A 20150-nucleotide genomic window follows, 5' to 3' on the forward strand; every position below is an offset into this window, starting at 1 on the left:
GAAACAGTAGTTAGCTTCTGCCTTTTAGGATTGACTCCAACAGTAAAGGAACAAGCAGTTAAGAAATACACCACAGACTAGCCCTTCGTAGGGTAGCAGTGAAGGCCTGCAAAAAGATACTCAGTTTTCATGATGGGTCTATACTTAAAGAGATCAAACTAGTGCAGGCAATGGTTTTCTGTGTGACACTCTCCAGAATCAAAAGTTGGACTTTGAAGAAGGAGAATAGAAAGAGTGATGATGGTTTTAAACTTTGATGTTGGAGAAGATTCCAAGAATATCACAGATAGCCAAGAAAACAAGTAGATTATAGACAAAATCAGCCCAGAGTCCTCATTCAAGGTACAAATGATCAGGCTCAAATTATCATATCTAGGATATGACCTAGATTTCTTGAGAAGTCTGTAATATTGGGGATAGTGTAAGGAAACAGAAGAAGAGGACAACCAGAGGCAAGATGGATGGACTCGGTTGCAACAGCAATGGGATTACTGAGGCTCGATATTGACTTGATGGCTCATAATCATACACACTAATGGCTATTAACATTCCCTATTACGTCTCTTAAATATTGAAGAACATATTAATTTGCTTCATCACACAAAATGTTGTAAAACTATCCCTTTTATGTTGTATCAATGATTTTTCTTATTTTTCACAGATAAAATAAAACCACTGAAATAAAACTTAATACAAACATTTTATTTTTGCTTAGTAGGTGTAAGATAATTTAATATTGCATTTAGACTACTGTAAGACTTTTAGAATTACTGGGGGGAGAAGAGTTCATTGTAAGCATTCTTATCTTTTAGTTTGAAAGCCACATTTTCTCCCTCAGATTCTCTTGCACAACATGGAAAGCCTACATCAAAATTTAAAATTTAAAAGTGAATCATAAATTATCTTTTAAAGTTTTTCTGGACCAAGAGTGATGCTGTTCCCCTTGGAAGGTTTCCTAGAATCATAGTACAGTTATATGCGAATAGCATCTACTTTCTCATGGACAGAGATGTTCTTGTCTTTATCTGGATCATTATCTCTTTTCGCAGCACTGAATGATATGGAGGAGATGGCACAGGAAGACGGAGTGGCTTTGGTAGAGAGCCACAGTGAAGCAATTGCAACTAATCAAGCACTTCTTCCCATGGAAATTGATGAAGAACAAGCAGGTAATTTTCTTGTCAGCATCCTTTTCTTATTAACTTGTTTCACTGGCTGCATGCAAATACGTTTATTGCTTCTTAAAGTTCACCAAGATAGTGTTTTTATTAGAATGAATTGTACAATTTAAAATGGTATAGCTTGAAATTAAACACTTAATATTGATATTATTGATTTCAAATATTAAATCAATTTTCTGTACAGAACCTCAGTAACATTTAGATTACTTTTGTAAATAGGCCATTGATTGATTGATTGATTGATTGATTGATTGATTATGTGCCATCAAGTCATTTTCAACTCCCAAAGACCACATAGATAGATTGTCCTGTATTGCACATGTGGAGGTTGAGACTGATTGCTAAAACACATAATGAATTAATAGCTCCAGCAAGATCTGAACTTTGGATTTCAAGCTTGCATTGTGTTACCTGGAATACCACACTTGCCCTGTTCTGACTGCCAAAACACTTTTTACTTGCTAGTTTGCTGTTCAACTGAGAGATGATTATGCACCTCTTTCCTTGAGAGTTTGTGTTGTGCAGAGGGACCTTACAAGTGTAGTTCCCTGGCCAAGAGAAGATTACTTCTGACCATTGAAGAGTCTTTTAGTCATCTCTAGTGGTCACTGCAACATCTTGTAGCTTTAATTTTTCTGGTTTTTTCTTCTTTTTCTTTTGCTATACTTATGCAAAACATTACATTTTCAACATTTTACAAATATACAAATGGATTAGTCAATTTGCATTATATTGTGTGGTGCAAATTGATTGGACAAGAAGGAGCTAGTAGAAGGTTTGGAGAACATATCATCAAAACACAAAATCTAATTTGCCTAAACATGTGAAAGACTCAGACTAGATAGAGTCTGGAGTCATGTATGCAGTGCCACCTTTCTTTGTCCTCCATGTGGGAGGTCTGAAGGATTACTACCCTTGTATGTGCAGCTCTGAATATCAGTCAGGGCCTGAAGAAAGCAAGGACCCCGATCACACCATCAGTTGCATTTGCATTCATGTGAATGTGCACATAGCTCCCTTCAGACCTCCCATCTGAATGGTTGGAAGCAGTGGCGAGTCTGCTTTTCTTTGAGCTCTCAATATGCTCAGTTGAATGTCTAAAGGAGGGTTGTGAAGCATTCCAAATTGGTGCAAAACAGAGTACACACTGTGTTTTGTTTTGTTTTTTATTCCTCTCTGTGTTGTTTGAGGGGAGCTTGAAGAAGAGAAAAACAGAGAGATATGGACTGCAGAAACTCCTCTGGGTAGGTATTCTAAACCATAATACAAATCCCAGCTAGTTTGGACACATGTTTAATATCCGGTGGAATTACAAGCTCAGTCAAGGTGAGTCATGACCTAAGGAAGATGAATAATGTATTGTTGACTTTCTTGTCATTTTCAGGGCCTAGTGGTCTTCAGCCTAATGTAAACCTAGCACCTATTACTGTCCATGATTCAGACAGTGAAGATGAAGATGAAAACATGGCAAGCTCAAGATCTTGTATCACAAACAGCATTGCACAAAGTTACTCAGATGGAGAGGAAAGAGTCAGAGATCCAGTGGAAATCCAGGAGCCCTTAGGTGAGAGTTTTCATTTTCTTGGGTATCTAGTAAAAATGGCGTCTGTGTTATAAAGTAGGTCTGTACAGTGCTTCAAATTTTGTTGAGAAGAGGAGCTTTGGAACACTGCAAATGTGAACATAGAATCAGTTGGAAATGTGTTAAAACTGCCACACCTTTTCTTGGATCATGCAGCTGCTGCTGGGAGGCTTCCACTGCAGCGGCAGGATCATGGAAACAGTGTCAGATTGAAACTTCTTTGAAACAATGGCAGTTGTAATTCTGTTATCAGATCACATTTAGTTTACTAGGATTGTGCAACAATCCAGATTCGAAGACGAAAAGGTGAGATACAGTGAGCAGGGACATACAGATCATACTTGTCTGCAACTCCTTAAAAAAGCTGTGTCTTTTCCTGGAGCTGCAAGACGTGCTTATGTTTTAAGGAGATGAAGGACGTGTGTGTTTCTGAGGTTTATACAGGCTCACTTGCAATCATCTGAACTAAGCCAGTAGCTTTGTTGAGATTTGTAAAATGCTAGATATGTTCAAATTTGTTTCAGAATGATAATGTGACATAAATGATTCCTTGCAGAATTCCAATTATTTTAATATCAAGTATCTTTGTTTGCTTCACTTTTTTTGTGAAATAACACATACAGTGCACTTTGTATTTTTGTTGTGTAAACTATAATAGCAATAGAAAAGGATGATGGAATTGGTAATTTTAGGTGTTTCTGGGGATTTCAAACCCTCACAATTAATATTTAGTAATTTTACAAATGCCTTAACATTTAACTTTAGGTGGGTATATCGGGGGTGAGGGGATAGAGATTCTATTAATACTCTACTAATTTCAGGAAGTTTGAAAATTAAGAGAAAATTAAAATTCTTTTAAAATCAAGAGTTCTTAATCTGGGGTCTGTGGACCCCTTAGGATCTGTGGATGGATTTCCAGGGGTCTGTGAACTTGGATGGGGGAAAAAATTACAGCTTTACTTTCTCTAACCTCTAATTGAAATCTAGTCTTTCCAACAGAGAATTTATGGCCTTTAGATTCCAAAAACCGTTTGTTAATTTCAGTAAATCTCACAATCTAAAATTATTTCAATTTTTTAAAAAATGTTTTGATAACTGTATTTGAGCATAATTGGTTTCCTTTGTAATACAATCTGCATGTATTTTATTTTATACATTTAAATATATTTTTCTGAGAAGGGTCTGTAGGTTTCACCAAATTCTCCAAGGGGTCCATGGCACAAAAAAAATTAAGAACCTCTAATTTAAATTCATGTTCTTTATAAGAAAAAAAATATCTAAACTGATTACTGAGACATCTCAGCTGTTTGGCTGTGCGCAGTAATATTTATTTAGACATACACGTAGCCCTCAGGTTAAGACCCTTAATGGGACCAGAATTTGTGTTGCTAAATGAAGTGGTCGATAAGCAAAACTTAACATAACTGTGTCGCTTAGCGATGGTAGTTCTGGCAGTCCAGGTTGTGGTAGTTAAGCAAGGACCTCATACATCTCCTGCCCTGCATGAACTGCCTCGGCTTCAACTCCCCCTACCTGCCTATCTACTACGCATCTCTGCCCTTTTGGCCTCCCTGCACTCTGTCACCTACCCCTGCCACCCCCAGCTGACCTTCACCATCTTGTTCCTCCCACTGCTGGCCCAGGATCCAGGCTCGAGACAAGGGTGTGGCCCTGGGACACATGTGGCAGGGCAGCAGAGCTTTATCTGCCAAAGGGAGCTTGCCAGGCCCGGCTGGGCAGAAGGCAGCAGGAGGAAGAAAATGGCAGAAGGGGCAGAGTGGCAATGTGGGCGAAGGAGCCCTATCTTCAGTTGCTGTTTTGGGGCAAGTTAGGAGAGGCAGCAGCGGCTCCTTGGGTGAAGGTGGTGGCTGCACAGGAGGCACTTTTTGGGGTGGTGGTGGAACTGGAGGAAGAAGAGGGATAAGAGTTTCCTGGAGGCCCAGCATGTGCTCTGCAGCTTGCATTGGAAGCTGCTGGCCCTTGGCGAGGTTTTGCAGGAGGAAGGCTGGGCTGAGCTAACTGAGGGCCTGCAGGTAGGCTCTGTCTGCACTGGGTTCACCTCCACCCCTAGCCGGTTCTCCAGGACTGCTTCCAACGTGAGCTGCAGAGTGCACTGTGCCTCTGGGAAGCCCTCGTCCCTCCATTTTCTCCAGTTCCGCTGCCACCCCAAACAGCACCTCCCATGCAGCTGCCACCTTCATCCATGGAACTGCCACCACTTCGCCTGCCTCACCTGGCAACAGAGCGTGCTGCACCTCGCCGGCCTGTCCTGCTGCACACTCCAGAGTCTACAGACTATCGTTCCTCATGCCAGCAGCAGAAGAGGAGGCTCTTCCGCCTGCACCGCTGCCCTGCATCCTCCACTGGCTCCAACCCACTGCCTCCTCCCTGGCTGGGCCCAACAAACTCCCTTTGGAAGACAAGGCTCCGCCGTCCTGCAGTGCTTGCCATGCACATCCCAGGGCTGTGCCCTCACCCAGCTCCTGGAAGCAGAGGAAATTTGCACAAGAGAGGGGAGAACATGATCTTGGGACACTGTGATGGTTGTAAACACAGGCCGGTTGCCAAGTGCCCAAATTTTGATCATGTGACCACAGGGGTGCTGCAATAGCTGGAACCTCAAGGACTAGTTGAAATTACCATTCATTCAGCAACATTGTAACTTTGTATGGTTGCTGAACAAATGGACATAATTCGAGGACTACCTTTTTATCCTGAGCTTTTCACTAGAGATCCTAAGAGGTACTCCTATGTGTACTGTGTGCTGTAATTGTGTGTGCTACAGGCTTTGTGTTACTTTATATTGCTCTTCTGCTTTCCCCAATATTGCAGCAGTGAGTGGTAAAGGCAAAGCTCCACTGCGGAAAAGATGCAGTGCCAGCCGGGTGAAGCTTTTTCTTTCTGAGGAGAGCAGCTGTGAAAAGGGCTGCCAAGTCACCAGTGAGCAGATTAAAGCAGATATGAAAGCAGCCAGTGATGTGACAACAGAAAGAAATAAACACAAAGATTGTAACCCAAGCTGTGGTGGGGACACTGGACCTCCAGGAAACTCGTCCACTGCTGCTTCTCAAAGCCTTGAAGATGTCAGGAAAGCAGATAGCTCTAATGAGTCTCTTTCCACAGCTGCAGAGGATTCTGGGAAGTGTCTCTGTAGGAATGAAGATTCCAGTGAAAGGGATGATGAGGATAATTCTTTATGCTCCAGGTGTTCCTGTTACGTGCCGCAGAGCCAGCAAAAGAGAACTAATGGAGGTTCTGATGGTGAATGTCCATCTACCAGTGGAGCCTGTGGTACAAATGGGCCATCTGTGGGAGGAGCAGAATTTTCTCTGAGAACATTACCAAACTGTGATTCCTCAGGGGAAGCCAGCAATGAGAGGACTAATGAGGGAGTCTGTGGGACTGCTAATGAGAGCAGTAGTTCCCAACAAGCAAGGTTAGAAATGGAATACAATGAAGATTATCCCCGTAGACCTTTAACAAGAGCCAGAAGTAGACTTTCCCATGTGCCTTTGGTGTCTCAGCCAGGTAAGATTACATTTACATTATGTAAATGTACATTACATTAGTCTTTGTCTTGTATGACTTGTCTTGCTTTGTCACCCTGGCTCCAGAGGAGTATAGAATACAAAAGGGATAAATTATTATCACAGCAGAAATGCCTTCTTAAAATTATTATCCCAATTCTTGTATTAACAGATCTGCATATGAATAGAAATAGAAGAATGGTAGCTATTTTGGGGTGAGATAGTTAGGCTCTTTATCTTTGAGAAGACTCTTCTTGGGATATATTTCTTTGAAATATAAACTCTGAAAATCTGATTGAAAACTGTTTTAAAAATGTAAAAGCAGGATTGCTGAAAGGTTGAGTTCAATTGACTTGGGTCAAATTAAAAAATTAAATGGTTACTCAACCCAGTATTTCAGGTAAATGCAGAGAGTTTACAGGTAGTCCTCACTTAACAATCACAATAGGGACTGGAAAATTGGTTGTTAAGTGGGTTGGTCATTAAGCGAGTCACCAAGTGACTGGATCCCATTTGCAACCTTTTTTACGATGGCTGTAAAGCAAATCACCACAGTTGTTAAGCAAATCATGTGGTTGTTAAGTGAATACAGCTACCCCAATGGATGTTTTTTGCCAGAATTCATTTAACGACCACATGATTTGCTTAACTGTAGTGATTTGCTTTATGATCGTCAGAAAAAAGGTTGCAAATCGTGATCACATGACTGCGGGGGGTGGTGCAATGGTTTGTGACAGTTGTAAGGGCAAGTACAGGTCATAAAGCACTTTTTCCAAGGCCGTTGTAACTTTGAACCATTGTTAAATGAATGGTCATTAAATGAGGACTACCTGTATATGCAGGCTGAGGTCAAAATCATGGCAAGTCAACCAAGTTCTGATGGATGAGATGAAGATAGTTTTTTCTTCCAAGGCTGTATCAGTGACCACCCATTTCCCAGCTTAAACATTAATAGGATATAATTTGATTTTGTTCTGCATTCCCTATATGTAAATAGAGACCATAAACAAGCTTTTGCATTCTCCCTCTGGAGGGAGATGATGCAGAAACTTATTTTTGTACCTATCAGGCATTTAGTTCTTAATTTGTGGCACTCACCAAATTAGGAAAGCTTGTATCTGAACGTCCTGGATGACTGGCATTTTCATGCCTTCAAAGACCAAGATAATTCTTTGTGGTTTCCCCCAGTTCTGCATAAGAGGGACCTATTCAGAAAGAATGTTGGCCTATTTTTGTGACTGCCAAGGAGTTGAGACTTCAGCTGTATGAAATACATGGAGGTAGAGATAACCAGCACATTTCTACTATCCTCACCAACTCCAAGTTGAAGGGAAACAAGCTAAAGCACAAGAAGACACTCTTCTTGTGTTCCATTTCAAAGATGCAGCATAAATCACAATTCCACAGATAAGGGATTTTTAAAAATTGGTTATGTGCCATCAGATCAGTGTCAACTCTCAGCAACCAAAGAGATAATTTCCTCATGATGATTCATCCATAACCTAGTCCTTCAGGTCTTCCAATGGTGCTGCTGGTCATCCTCTTCTCTTTCCTTCCACTTTTCCCAGCACTAGAGCCTTCTCCAGAGAGCCAAGACTTCACGTAATGTGCCCAAAGTATGATAGTTTAAATTTGGTCATTTGTGCTTCAAGTGAGAACTCTGGGTTGTTGATTTGTTTAATGATCCACTTTTTTGTTTTGTCTGTCCTCGTATGCTTCAAAAGTTTTCTCCACTATCAAGTTTCAAAAGTGTCAATACTCTTTCTATCCTACTTCTTTGAAGTCTAACTTCCACTTCCATAGTGTCACAGGGAATACTATTGCCTGCACTATTCTGGTATTTGTAGACAGACACATCACAGCATTTGAATATCTTTTTCCAAGGCCTTCTTGGCAAGTGCTAACAAATGCTCATTTGCAGTGTATTTCTTGACTGCTTGTCCCTTTACTGTTGATGGTTGATCCTAAAAGGGAGAAGCTATCTACCACTTCAGTATCCTCATTGTCAATGGATATAAATGTCAAAGTATATAAATGATCATATGTTAGTTGTCAGCAAAAAAATGGGAAGAATCGTCTTTGGCATTGGGAGCACTTTCTACCAAACTATATGCTAATACAAGGATATAATACTTGAGCAATAATACACATGTCAATAAGGATTAGGGTTTTTTTGTAATGCACTTTGCTCATTCAATTAAACTGAAGGATTGTGTTACCAATTCTTTTAGTTTACTAGTGAAATATTGACCCTACTGCATATCTGCTTAATTGTAGTTATAATCTCAAAATATATCTTGTCATAGTTATACTTTCAGAGGTATTCTTAGATTTTTTTTCAGAAGTACAATAGTTTGGGGGGGGGGAATGTGAGAAGTTAGTTATTCTCATTAAATATTCACTACTGTTTCATATGGTGGGAGTAAGTATTACCTATTCTGTTAGAGCATGTGGAATGGGCAGAAACAATTAGTACAAATCCCTCCAGAACCAACATTGGAAAATTTAAAGTTCTGGGATCAGAGGGGCTCCACATCCACAGCCCCTCGACCTTGCTAGGGTTAAGATGAAATTTGTTCTTCCCCATCTAAGACTCCACCGTCTCCAGACATTGGGATAGAAAATTAACAGTGTCATTTTGTTGGCCTAGGCTGGAAATGTACAATTGAGTACATTTACCCTGTGCCAACAAATGATCTCATCTAGCAGGTTCATGTAGATGTTAAGCAAGAGTGAGGAAAGGATAGAGCCCTGAGGCATCCTATAAAGCTATGCCACTCCCCACACCAAGGGGAACTGATCTCAGAACAAGGAGAACCACTGCAACATTGTGCCTCTGACTCCCAACCCCCTGAGAATGTCCAGAAACTTGCTATAGGTCATCAACAAGTTCCATCAATGTCTTGTTACTCTGTCTTGGCCTTAACCCAGAGTGAAAGAGTTCACCCAGATAATCCATTTCATCCCTTGAAGCTCCAGGCTAACCACCACTTTGGCAACTTTCCTTACAAAGATTAGGTTGGAAACAAGGTGAAAATTATCCAGCTTTGTTGGATACAGTGATGGCTTCTTGAGGAGAGGACAGGCCACTGATTTGTTAAGAGCCAGCAGAACCACCCTGTCTCTCAAGGATGCATTTACCAGTGCATGGATCCAACCACACAACCCTTCCCTGGAGGCATAGACTCTGTCTACTTCCTCAGCACTAATAGAATCTTGCAGTTCTGCTAGGCAACATTCTCTGTGGTGCAATAAATACATTTGTAATCTTCATCCAGAAGCATTTTTTCAAGTTTTAAAAAAGTATTCCATTGTATTCTGTATTTCTATGGCTAGCTTTTCCTGACATTTTGAGTTTATCTCATATAGAAGTCCTATAATGGTATTACAGGTAGTCCTCGGTTAACAACCATACATTCAGTGTCTGTTCAAAATTACAACAGTGCTGAAAAATGGACTTATGACTCGTGCCCAAAGTTATGGCCATTGCAGCATCTCTGCATTCACGTGATCAAAATCTGGGAACTTGGCAGTCTGCCTGCACTTACAACTGCAGGGGCACTGCAACTCCTCCCACCCGCCTATCTCCCCTCCATCTATGCACTTTTGGCTACCCTGCACCATGCCTTGCAGGGTGGCAAGCCTCAGCAAGTGGCAGCATTTGCTCACACATGAGCATTCATTTATTCCCCCCAAGTGGCAGCATTCACTTGTGCCCCACCATTCATTCACTCCCCAGTTGCTTTCTCTCCCAGTTCCCCACACCAACCTTTCTCTTTTTGTGCCCAGCCACCTGTGGCTGAAGCAGAAGCACCTGGCTCCCTTTCCCATCTTCTTTTCAGAACCAGCTTTTCCGGCAAATGTGTGGCTCCTTGAGCCTTCCAATTTAGTTTTTTTTTTTTATCTGCACTCAATCGTGACCGATTCTGCGGCGACTGGCTGGACAAGTCCCTGCAGTTTTCAAGGCAAGGTGTTTCGGAAGTGGTTTGCCAGTGCCTCCTTCCTAGAGCGGAGCCTAGCTGGCGAGCGCAGGAGGCGAGGTTTCTGTTGCTTCGTGCCTTTTTCGGGTACACGTGGCTTCCGCGTTACCGGCAGCTGCTCCCGTCTCCTGTGCAAGTACCGCCAGCATTTTTCCTCCCACCAGGGTGAGAGTACCCATTTATCTACTCATGGGAGTTTTCGAGCTGCTGGGTTGGCAGGAGCTGGGGAGGAAGCAGGAGCTCACTCTGCTGCACGGAGCTCGAACTGCTGAAGTGTCGACGATTTCTGGCCGGCAACTTTCAGCGTCATTAAGCTGCTGTGCCACCACGACTCTTCCAATTTAGTAGCATTGCCTTTTTAAAACATTTCTTCCCAAATGGGATAAAACCAAAGAAGAAGACTTAGATTCAAAACCTCAGTCAGTCCTAAAGCATAAACCCAGCTTCTCTGGTGAACAAAAACAATGCTACTGAATTGGCAGGCTCAGGGAGTCACATGTTCACCAGAGAACCTGAGTCTGAAAAAGAAGATGGCAAAGGGAGTCAGGCGCTTCTGCTTCAGCTGCAGTGGTTGGGCCCAGAAGGAGAAAGGTTGGAGTGGGGAACTGGGAAATTAGGCAGCTGGGGAGTGAATTGATTGTGGGGTACAAGTGAATGCTGCCGCTTGCGGGGAGTGAATGAATGCTGGCACGCAAGCAAATGCTGCTGCTTGCTGAGGCTCACCGCCCTGCAAGGCAGGGTGCAGGGTGGCCCAAAAGGCATAGATTGGGAGGGGAGATAGGCAGGTGGGGGAAGTTGGCTCGGGGCTGGGAAGGACCAAGCTCGGAATGGCTTGGATTGGGATAGGTACTTGTTTAACGACCCGTGATTCTCTATTAACGACCATAATGGGGAGAAACAGGAATGCAGTTGCTAAGCAGTGCAGTCATGTGACATCTCACTTTATGACTGCATTGCTTTAGCAACCAAAATTCCAGTCCTGATTGTGGTAATTAACTAAGGACTACCTGTACATTGTAGTTGTATGCGTTTTGTTTTTCACTCAGTATAGTTCTTTCAATGTTATTCTCTGACTACTTTAATATGACTCCCACAGAATTTGTACTGTAAGTTGCCTGAGAATTTTAACAATGTTAAACACCTTCCAATAAGATGAACGAAGAAATAGTATTGGCACATGAGAAATATTGTTAACCATGTTCTGTAGCCAAGTTCTTCAATTTAAAATATATGCTCAAGGAAATAAATGCCTAAATGTAATTCTTGCATGTTTCATCTCTCTTATGTGCTTACTCATTATCCAGAGTAAGAGTATTTCTTAATTTTAATGAGAGTAGGAATTCTGAATGGCTCCATCATTGTTTTTATGTGGTACAGTACTCAAATACTTCTTCTACACTGATTGTCATCCTCACATCTTTGCTTCATTGCAAAATACAGACAGTAAAATAACATTTATGCCATATGCATAAAAAAAGTTACTAAAATCTCTTGGGAAGTGCTATTTCCAACACCTTTGGCTGCTAATTATCACTCTATTGTGAAGTAAATATTTGTTAATTATTAGTGATGCTGTATTCCTTCTGTTATCTGTGGTCTGATATGGCAGTTTCATATTCTCTAATCCATGAACAGATTTAAATATTCCGTTATGAGAAGTCTGCATTACCTACCTTACGCCTGGAATCATATCATTTTATTTAACTGTTCAGTGCACATCTAATCCCATTTGTGCAAGTCATAATATGTATGGAAAATACTATGTAGAACTTTTCCTGTTTTCTTCAATAGACTGAATGGATTTTGGTAAAACTTCAGCCTATTATTTTTGTCATCTTTTAACAGCCTTTGTGTTTTTCAAATATTTTCAGTGATAGACCTATTTTAAAATAATTATGTCCAATGTTTAGTGATGCTGGAATTGTAGTTCAGTAACATCTAAAGAGTCATATATTCCTCATCCTTGCTGTACTTAGATTATACAAAACTAGAAATTTAATACTACTTAGTTCCTCTTAAGGTGGAGTCACAGTTGGTGGCATCACCTATCAGACCTTGCTGATCTTGAAAAATTTAAGCAGGGTCAGGTCTGGTTAGTCTCTCCTCCAAGTACTATTAGGATAACCTGGGGTTGTGACCTAGACTGAAATGTTGAAAAAACATTCCAAAAAAATCAGTTCTTATGTTTTTGTCACATTGACTGGCCACTGTTCGCCATTCTGAAGTCAATTTTAGAATCTTAATTCTGTCTAGCAGTTTCTAAGAAAATCTTCAGGATATGTTGTTACTGTGAGTATTTTTAAAACTATCGCAATTATATCTGATCATTTATTTATTTATTTTATTTTGTCTTCTCAGAAGCAGCCAAACCAAAATCTCGACATTCAGTGAAGAGAAAACGGACAGCTGACAAGTCCACAAGCACCAGTGATCCTGTGATTGAGGATGACCACATCCAGGTGAGTACCTTGGGCCAGATTTATGGACAATCAGTCACTTTCAAGATGATTGAAACTTGTCTTTTCTAAATATATTTTCTTGCTAAATTGTTTGCATATAATTTATACTTCAGTATCAGCCAGAGGTAGCCAGTGTTTTACACACTGTTAAGAATGTTGCAGATACCAGGAGAGAAGGAGAAAGATGTTCTAAGAGAAGAGAATTTCAGATACAGATTCCCGTTTTCAGTGCTCCCCATATTTTCTCACACAACATTAGGTGTTTGACTGATTAATGATTTGGCATGATCCTTGTAGTAGTCTTTAATTCTAAAAATAAATTCTCTAGGTTTTGACACTAAAATCAAAAAACCTTGTTGGAATCACCTTGACTAACTGCGGCATAACAGACCTGGTGCTGAAAGACTGCCCTAAAATGATGTTCATTCACGGTATGTACATTTTGTTCGTTGAAGCTTGAGAAATGTTCTTGAAAATTTAGCAGAACTAATGGATTCTTCATCTTAACAAGCTAACTATACAAGTCTTTTAAATAAATAAAATAAATGAATATGGTTTCTCACTCCTATAAACATAATGTCTTGGAGGAAATCAACAGTTCAGTAATAAAATATAGAATCATAGAGTAGGAAGGGATCATTTAGGTCATTACATTCAGTCTCCTTAGTGCAAAAGTCCAAATTCATCCACCTGCTTGAACACATTTATTTCTTTATTTTTCAAATTTATATATACTGCCCATCTCACTATACAAGTGATTCTAGGCAGCATTATAGATAAAAACTATAAAACCATACACACGCACGCATGCACACACACACATATATAAACATCCCATGAAGGGGCATCTACTGCTTCTCTGGATAATTGGTTCCACCATGATGGAATAAAGGCAGTTAGTGTCACCTGTTACCTCTATCCCTAGATAAATAAACAAAACAGGCTCATGACATATTAAGATTCAAAACATTCTTACACTTGCCTTGGCTTAAATGACTCTTCCAACTTGATGACTCCCAATTTTGCCCTTTCAAACCAAGGTCATGCAAACTAAGTCAACAGTCCATGCTAACATGTTTCATAAAAGATGAAATTCGCAATCTGAGGTCAGTTTTTGCATTGTTCCTCCACTGCTATAATATTCAATGACTAAACTTGCATGCATCACGTTTTTATACTTGGTTGGTTTTCCTTTTTAGCCACCAGGTGCCGGGTTCTTAAGCACTTAAAAGTAGAGAATGCACCCATTGTCAATCGGTTTGACTATGCTCAGTGCAAGAAATTAAATATGGATCAGGTCCTAGATCAGATACTCCGGATGCCTCCTGAGAGAAACCGGATTATTTACCTTCGTCCAATGCAGCAGGTATCCAGCAAGCTTTTATTTAAACAAGAGAGTTTGTGTATTTTCCTATGCTCTGCCTTTTTTTTTCTTTTTAGCATGAAAACTACTAGTATAAATTTATCTTAAAGGCATATTTTAATTGAGTTTTTATTCATCTTGATGTTTGTTGCACTCTTCTTTAGAATATGTTACATGCTTGGCATTCTTGGAATAAAACTGAGCATAAACGTCTATAAGCATTCTGTTCCCTCAGGAAAATTTTCAGTAGCTGTTCAACTAATATTAAATGGAGTGGAAAGCATAGTGTTGTTTGCACATAGAGGCCCTAAATTAATAATACTTCTCATCCTAACACATACAGTTTACTCCGGATTTTTCTAGGATGGCATTACAATGAGATTAATTTCTTTATCATTTTTGTGTCTTTGGAAATTATTCACTGTCATTGTTGACAGGATAGTAGCTCAGCTAGTAAAGTACTACACACGTTGAATGTTCTACATTTTCTATGTGCTCTAGCTAATGACAGTTTTCCTGGCTTTCAGTGAATGCCATGTTGACATGGCAACTCACAAAATAGAAAAACTACCCTATAAATGTTTACTACAGATTCTAAAAATTTCACTAGTTACATCACTGATACAAAATGAGAATCAGTACTGAAAGATATGCAAAAATCAACTAACTAAAATATACTACAGTATCTGAATACAATGAATGTGGTATGCTTTTAATTTACCAAATATTCTATGAAAGAATGGAAGAAAAAGAATGAAAGATTTTTAAAAACTGGCTTTTTTCCTTGTTTTTTTAACGTGTGAAGACTTAGAGAGTCTTAAATTGTCTATTGTGTTCCTATCATTTTGCTTCTCATTTCTTTCACTAAAGAGAGAAGTATAATGCATTGATAGCAAACTAGGGCTGATAAGACACTGCAGAAATGTATTTTGCTGTTTTCTGTTGTTACAAGCATGTTGTGCCCTTTTCTACAGGTTGACACGCTGACTCTTGAACAAAAAATATTTAGTGGTCCTTACCCATATCATATCTGTGTTATTCATGAATTTAGTAACCCTCCAAATGTTCGCAATAAGGTGCGCATTCGCAGCTGGATGGACACGATAGCAAACATTAATCAGTAAGTCAGCTAAACACATACTCTTTCTTGCTGAATACAGGTAGTCCTCATTTAACAACCACAAGAGGGACCGGAAAATTTGTTATTAAGTGAAGTGGTGGTTAAGCGAATTGCACCTGATTTTATGACCTCTTTTACAGCGGTCATTAAGCAAATCACCATAGCCATTAAGCGAATCATGCAGTCATTAAGCAAAATAACGTGATTTTGCTTGCTGGAAGCCAGCTGGGAAGGTCACAAATGGTGATCATGTGACCCTGGGACACTGCACCCGTTATAAGTGTGAGGTGGTTGCCAAGCACCTGGATCACAATCACGTGACCATGGGGGTGCTGTGATGGTTGTTAAGTGCAAGGACTGGTTGTAAATCCCTTTGTTCAGCACTGTTGTAACTTTGAACGGTCGCTAAAGAAATGGTTGTTAAGTGAAGACTATCTGTATGTTTGTATCTGTGTGTGCACTGCTCAGAATGGTCTTGTGATTCAATTGAGTGGGGCAGAAGACTTCCAGCTTTTCAAATAAAGCAGTTGTCTGGCTGCTCTGATTTGGCTCAGGTACTATGTAAAGGGTACCTTGAAAAATATGAGAAGAGGCCTGAAATATTAATGGTAATCTCTCCAGTCAGAGCTTTAGAAAGATTCGGTTCCTTTGGAGTTTTACAAAAAGTAGTAGTGGTAGTACAGTAGGTGGTGGTGGTGGTGGTGATCACACAGTCAGCCAGTTGTTTACACTGAATTTGGCATTTTTATCCACCTATGGAGTCCTTCCCAAGGACCTGGGATAGGCAGATGTTATTGTTTGATGGTGTGAAAGGTATCGTCACAGGATATAAGCTGTTCCAAGTAAAGCTGCCTTTTGCAATTGGCTGGTGGTGATTTTGTCAATGCCAATGGTCTTCAAGTAGTGCTCCAGATGTTTTGGGATTGTGCCCAAGGCACCTATTACTATTGGTTCTATCTTTGCTTTCTTTTGTCACAGTCATTCTATTTCTGTTGCAGGTCTTTGTATTTTGTGATTTTCTCCAGCTCTTTCTCTTCTATTCTGCTGTTTCCAAGTATTGCAATGTCCATTATCCAGACTTTTTTTTCTTTCTTATCAACAATTATAAAGTCTGGGGTGTTATGTGGCAGGTACTTGTCTATTTGAATTCTAAAGTCCCAGAGCATGTTAGCTTCTTCATTTTCTATTACTTTGTCTGTTTTGTGGTCCCACCGGTTCTTGTTTGCAGGCAAATGGTATCTCTTGCAGATATTCCAATGCACCATTGTTGCTACTTTGTCATGCCTTTTTTTTGTAGTCAGTCTGTGCAATCTTCTTGCAGCAGCTGACTAGGTGGTCCACTGTTTCTTCATCTTCTTTGCAGAGGCAGCATTTGCTGTCTATTGCACTCTTCTTGATTCTGGCTTCACATGCATTTGTTCTTCAGGCTTGGTCTTGTGCAGCCAGAATTAGTCCCTCTGTTTCTTTCTTCAACTTTCCTGCTCTTAGCCATTGCCAAGTCTTGTTGTTATCTGCTTTGCCTGCTAGTTTTTTTGTGTACTGGCCATGTAATACTTTGCCTTGCCATGTCTCTTTTCTATTCCTCATTTGGCCTGTCTTATAGGCCAGTTTGGTTTCTTTGGTATTCAGTAAGCCTTCATGGTGTACTAGCTTCAGTGCATCTTTTTCACTGTCCTTCAGATATTCTTCGAATGCCCTTTTTTTCTTCTTCAACTGTCTGGTGTACTTGCAACATTCCATGCCCACCAATGTTCCTTGGTAAGTAGAGTCTGTTAACTTTGATGCGTGGATGAAGGGCATGATTCATTGTCATTATTTTTCTGGTCTTCCTATCCAGGGCTTCTTGTTCTGCTTGAGTCCAGTCCATTATTCCAGCTGTATATCTAATGACTGGAATTGCCCAGGTGTTAATTGCTTTGATGGTATTTCCTCCACTGAGTTTGGACTTTAAGATCTTCTTCACTCTCATGATGCATTGACTACTAATCTTCTTGATTCAATATGCTTGATGTTGTCAGCTTGAAGGATGCCTAGGTATTTGTAGTGATCTTCTTCATCCAGACTCTTGATGTTATTTCCATAGGGCATCTTGATTCCTTCAGTTTTCATTATTTTTCCCCTGTTGCTGGTCAGGGTGGCACATTTGTCCAGTCCAAACTCCATTGCAGTATCTTGGCTGTATATTCAGTGTTGAGCAACAATTCTATTTCAGATGGTGTTTTTCCATATAGCTTCAGATCATCCATGTAAAGGAGGTGGGATAACCTGGCAGATGTTATTGATGTTTGATAGCCATAGCCTGACCTGTTCAGTATTGTTGACAGAGGAATCAATGCAATGACAAACAGTAGTGGTGATAGTGAGTCTCCTTGAAAGATTCCTCTCTTGATATTAACCTCTCCCAGTCTATCACCATTGACCAGCAACTGTGTCTTCCATTGTGCCATTGATCTTTGCACAAAGCTTCTGATGTTTCTATTGACTCCTGTTATTTCAAGGCACTTGATTATCCAGCCATGTGGCAGGGAGTCAAATGCCTCTTGTAATCAGTCCAAGCTATATTCAAGTTGGTCTTCCTTCTCTTGCAGTTTTCCAAGATCATCTTGTCAATTAAGAGCTGATCTTTTGTACCTCTGCTGTTTGGGCAGTTTCCTTTCTCCTCAGGTGGAAAGAGCTTGTTTTCAACTAGATGTTGTTGGACTACATCAGCTACAACACCAGTTAGCAATTTGAAAGTTGTTGGTAAGCAGGTTATTAGCCTGTAGTTGCCTGGTGCTGCCCCTTTTGCTGGATCTTTCATTATCAGGTAGGTTTTGCCAGATGTTAACCAATCTTACAATCTCACTGTTTATTATTGTTGGTCACACAGTCAGCCTGATGTTTAGACTGGGTTTGGCATTTTTATCCACCTATCGAGTCCGTCCCAAGGACCCAGGATAGTGTTGTTGTTGTTGTTGTTTTTGTTGTTGTTATTATTATTGCTATTATTTAAGCTTGTATGCTGCCCGACTCAATAACTCTGGGAACTCACAAAATCAAATAAATTACAATGAAATCGATAAAAGATAAAAATAAAAAGATGGCAAGCATGATGAAACGAAGGGTCTCACTCTTCCTTGCCAAAGGCCTGGGTGAAGAGCCAGCATGCACATACATACATACATACATACATACATAGTATGTGTGTGTATGTGTATATCTTTATCTATATTTATATAGAGATAGATATATCTGTATTAATAATTAGCAGGCTTCCTTCAATCTTTATAATGATGTGTGTTTTCTTTCTTAATGGCATGCTATAATTCCCTTAGGCAGCAGATAGCATAGCCAGTAGTCAGATTATGGGAAATGTCCAGAATTTATGGCAATATCAGCTTAACATGTCCAGGGTATAGAGTGGTGCTGAAGTCATTTCACAGCTTTCTTTGGGGGAATCTTGTTTTTATTTTAATAATGTATCCTTGTCTTCAGATGTAAAGTACATCACAATTGAATCTCAATTTTAAAATAGGGTTTTAAATAACATTTTGCCTAATTCTTTCAGCTTATATTTTACACATGGACACTCTAGGACAGTTGTCCTCATTACTTTATTGTCTGTAACAGTATTCCACAAGCTGATTCCCTTATATGTTCAATAATTACCTTGAATATTTACTTGAGTAATGAAGCAGGAACTAAATTGAATAAGTAAATAAAATATATGGGAGTTGAAGACCAATAATTGCCAACAAACATGGCCAAAGGCTGGGAATCATAGGAGTTAGATACATCTAGAGAGTGTCAGTTTGGGAAAGTCCAGTCTATAATTTCAACATCCCAGGTTGTTTTCTATAGATATGTCGTTTATTTTCATATTTTTTCTTCATTCGGTCCTTTAGAGAGCTTATTAAATATGAATTCTTTCCTGAAGCCACACGAACAGAAGATGACCTAAAAAAATATACAAAATATCCCTGGGGGAGAGATATTTATACTCTAGAAGGTAAGTATTACAGAGACCTTGAAAGCAACAATATAAACTTCTTAAGAAAATATTCTCAAATTATAGCCTGTTGTTTAGACAAACAAAAATAGCTCATTCTGGGTGTAGAATTATGGTTTTTTTAAAAAAAATAAAGTAATATATTTTTCATGACAAAAACATGAGCATATCTGCAAGAAGAGAGATTTCAGTATAGACATATGGATAATCCCACAATTTTTATTAATAAAAAAGGTAAATGAAAAACAGTGTGTTGTTTTTAATGACAGAAAAAAGACTTCTTGTTGCATAGGTATTGCAAAAGGAGGTGCAATTAGTGTATCTCCTCATCGTAATGTGTATATCTTGCAAATAACCAAATATCTGCAGAGGATTTTATTTTCTGAATGCTTCTTTACATCATAAGACAGTTGTAGGCTAGAAGAGATTATTTCACCTGAAAAAAGAAGTGCAGAGACCTATTTTCTGGCTGTTCTGTTGTAGGTGTTGTGGATGGGGCTCCCTATTCAATGATAACAGACTTTCCTTGGTTGAGGTCACTGAGGACAGCTGATCCTAATGGCTATGCAAGATACGATTTTGAAGATGATGAAAAGAGTAAGTAAACATTTGAGTGCCTGTGTTTACCAGGGAACCTGAAGCATTTTGCAGCAATGTAGCTTCAACTTAAACAAAAATGTAATATATTTACAGTGTTACAGGGAATGTCTTTACCCATGTGTTCCTCATAGGTCTGTTGATATATTTGTTTCACATACTTCTATACAGCCCAACTCTTTAGGCATCACAGAGTTTGAAGTGGTCACTTAGGCTATTGAATCCTTGTATTTAAAAATCCAGATTAAAGCATCCACATCCACAGTATATCATTGTCTAAGCTTCGTTTGAATGTATCCAGTGAAGGGGAGCTCATCACTTCTCTAGTAAATGGCTCCGTTGTGAATTGCTCT

The 20150-nt window shown here is 39.7% G+C and overlaps 1 protein-coding gene across 5 annotated transcripts in view; it reads left to right on the forward strand.

The window, feature by feature from the left end:
• The window catches only part of FBXO38 (F-box protein 38), a 40432-nt gene that overhangs the window by 18451 nt on the left and 1831 nt on the right, over positions 1-20150 (forward strand). For 3 of the 5 annotated variants that reach the window (XM_025166602.2, XM_088133623.1, XM_025166603.2), the window contains 10 exons: positions 1050-1169; positions 2372-2425; positions 2566-2745; positions 5596-6291; positions 12629-12729; positions 13058-13160; positions 13929-14095; positions 15067-15212; positions 19097-19200; positions 19684-19797. In XM_025166602.2, coding sequence (XP_025022370.1) covers positions 1050-1169; positions 2372-2425; positions 2566-2745; positions 5596-6291; positions 12629-12729; positions 13058-13160; positions 13929-14095; positions 15067-15212; positions 19097-19200; positions 19684-19797 — 1785 coding nt within the window. The remainder of the gene's footprint in view (positions 1-1049; positions 1170-2371; positions 2426-2565; positions 2746-5595; positions 6292-12628; positions 12730-13057; positions 13161-13928; positions 14096-15066; positions 15213-19096; positions 19201-19683; positions 19798-20150) is intronic. The other 2 variants (XM_088133622.1, XM_015888055.3) reach the window with 2 other exon arrangements.

The sequence above is a fragment of the Python bivittatus genome, unplaced genomic scaffold (assembly GCF_059951505.1).
Source record: "Python bivittatus isolate LINGU-HERP-01145 unplaced genomic scaffold, Pbiv_v1 ctg000080_np1212, whole genome shotgun sequence".
NCBI classification, from domain to species: domain Eukaryota; kingdom Metazoa; phylum Chordata; class Lepidosauria; order Squamata; family Pythonidae; genus Python; species Python bivittatus.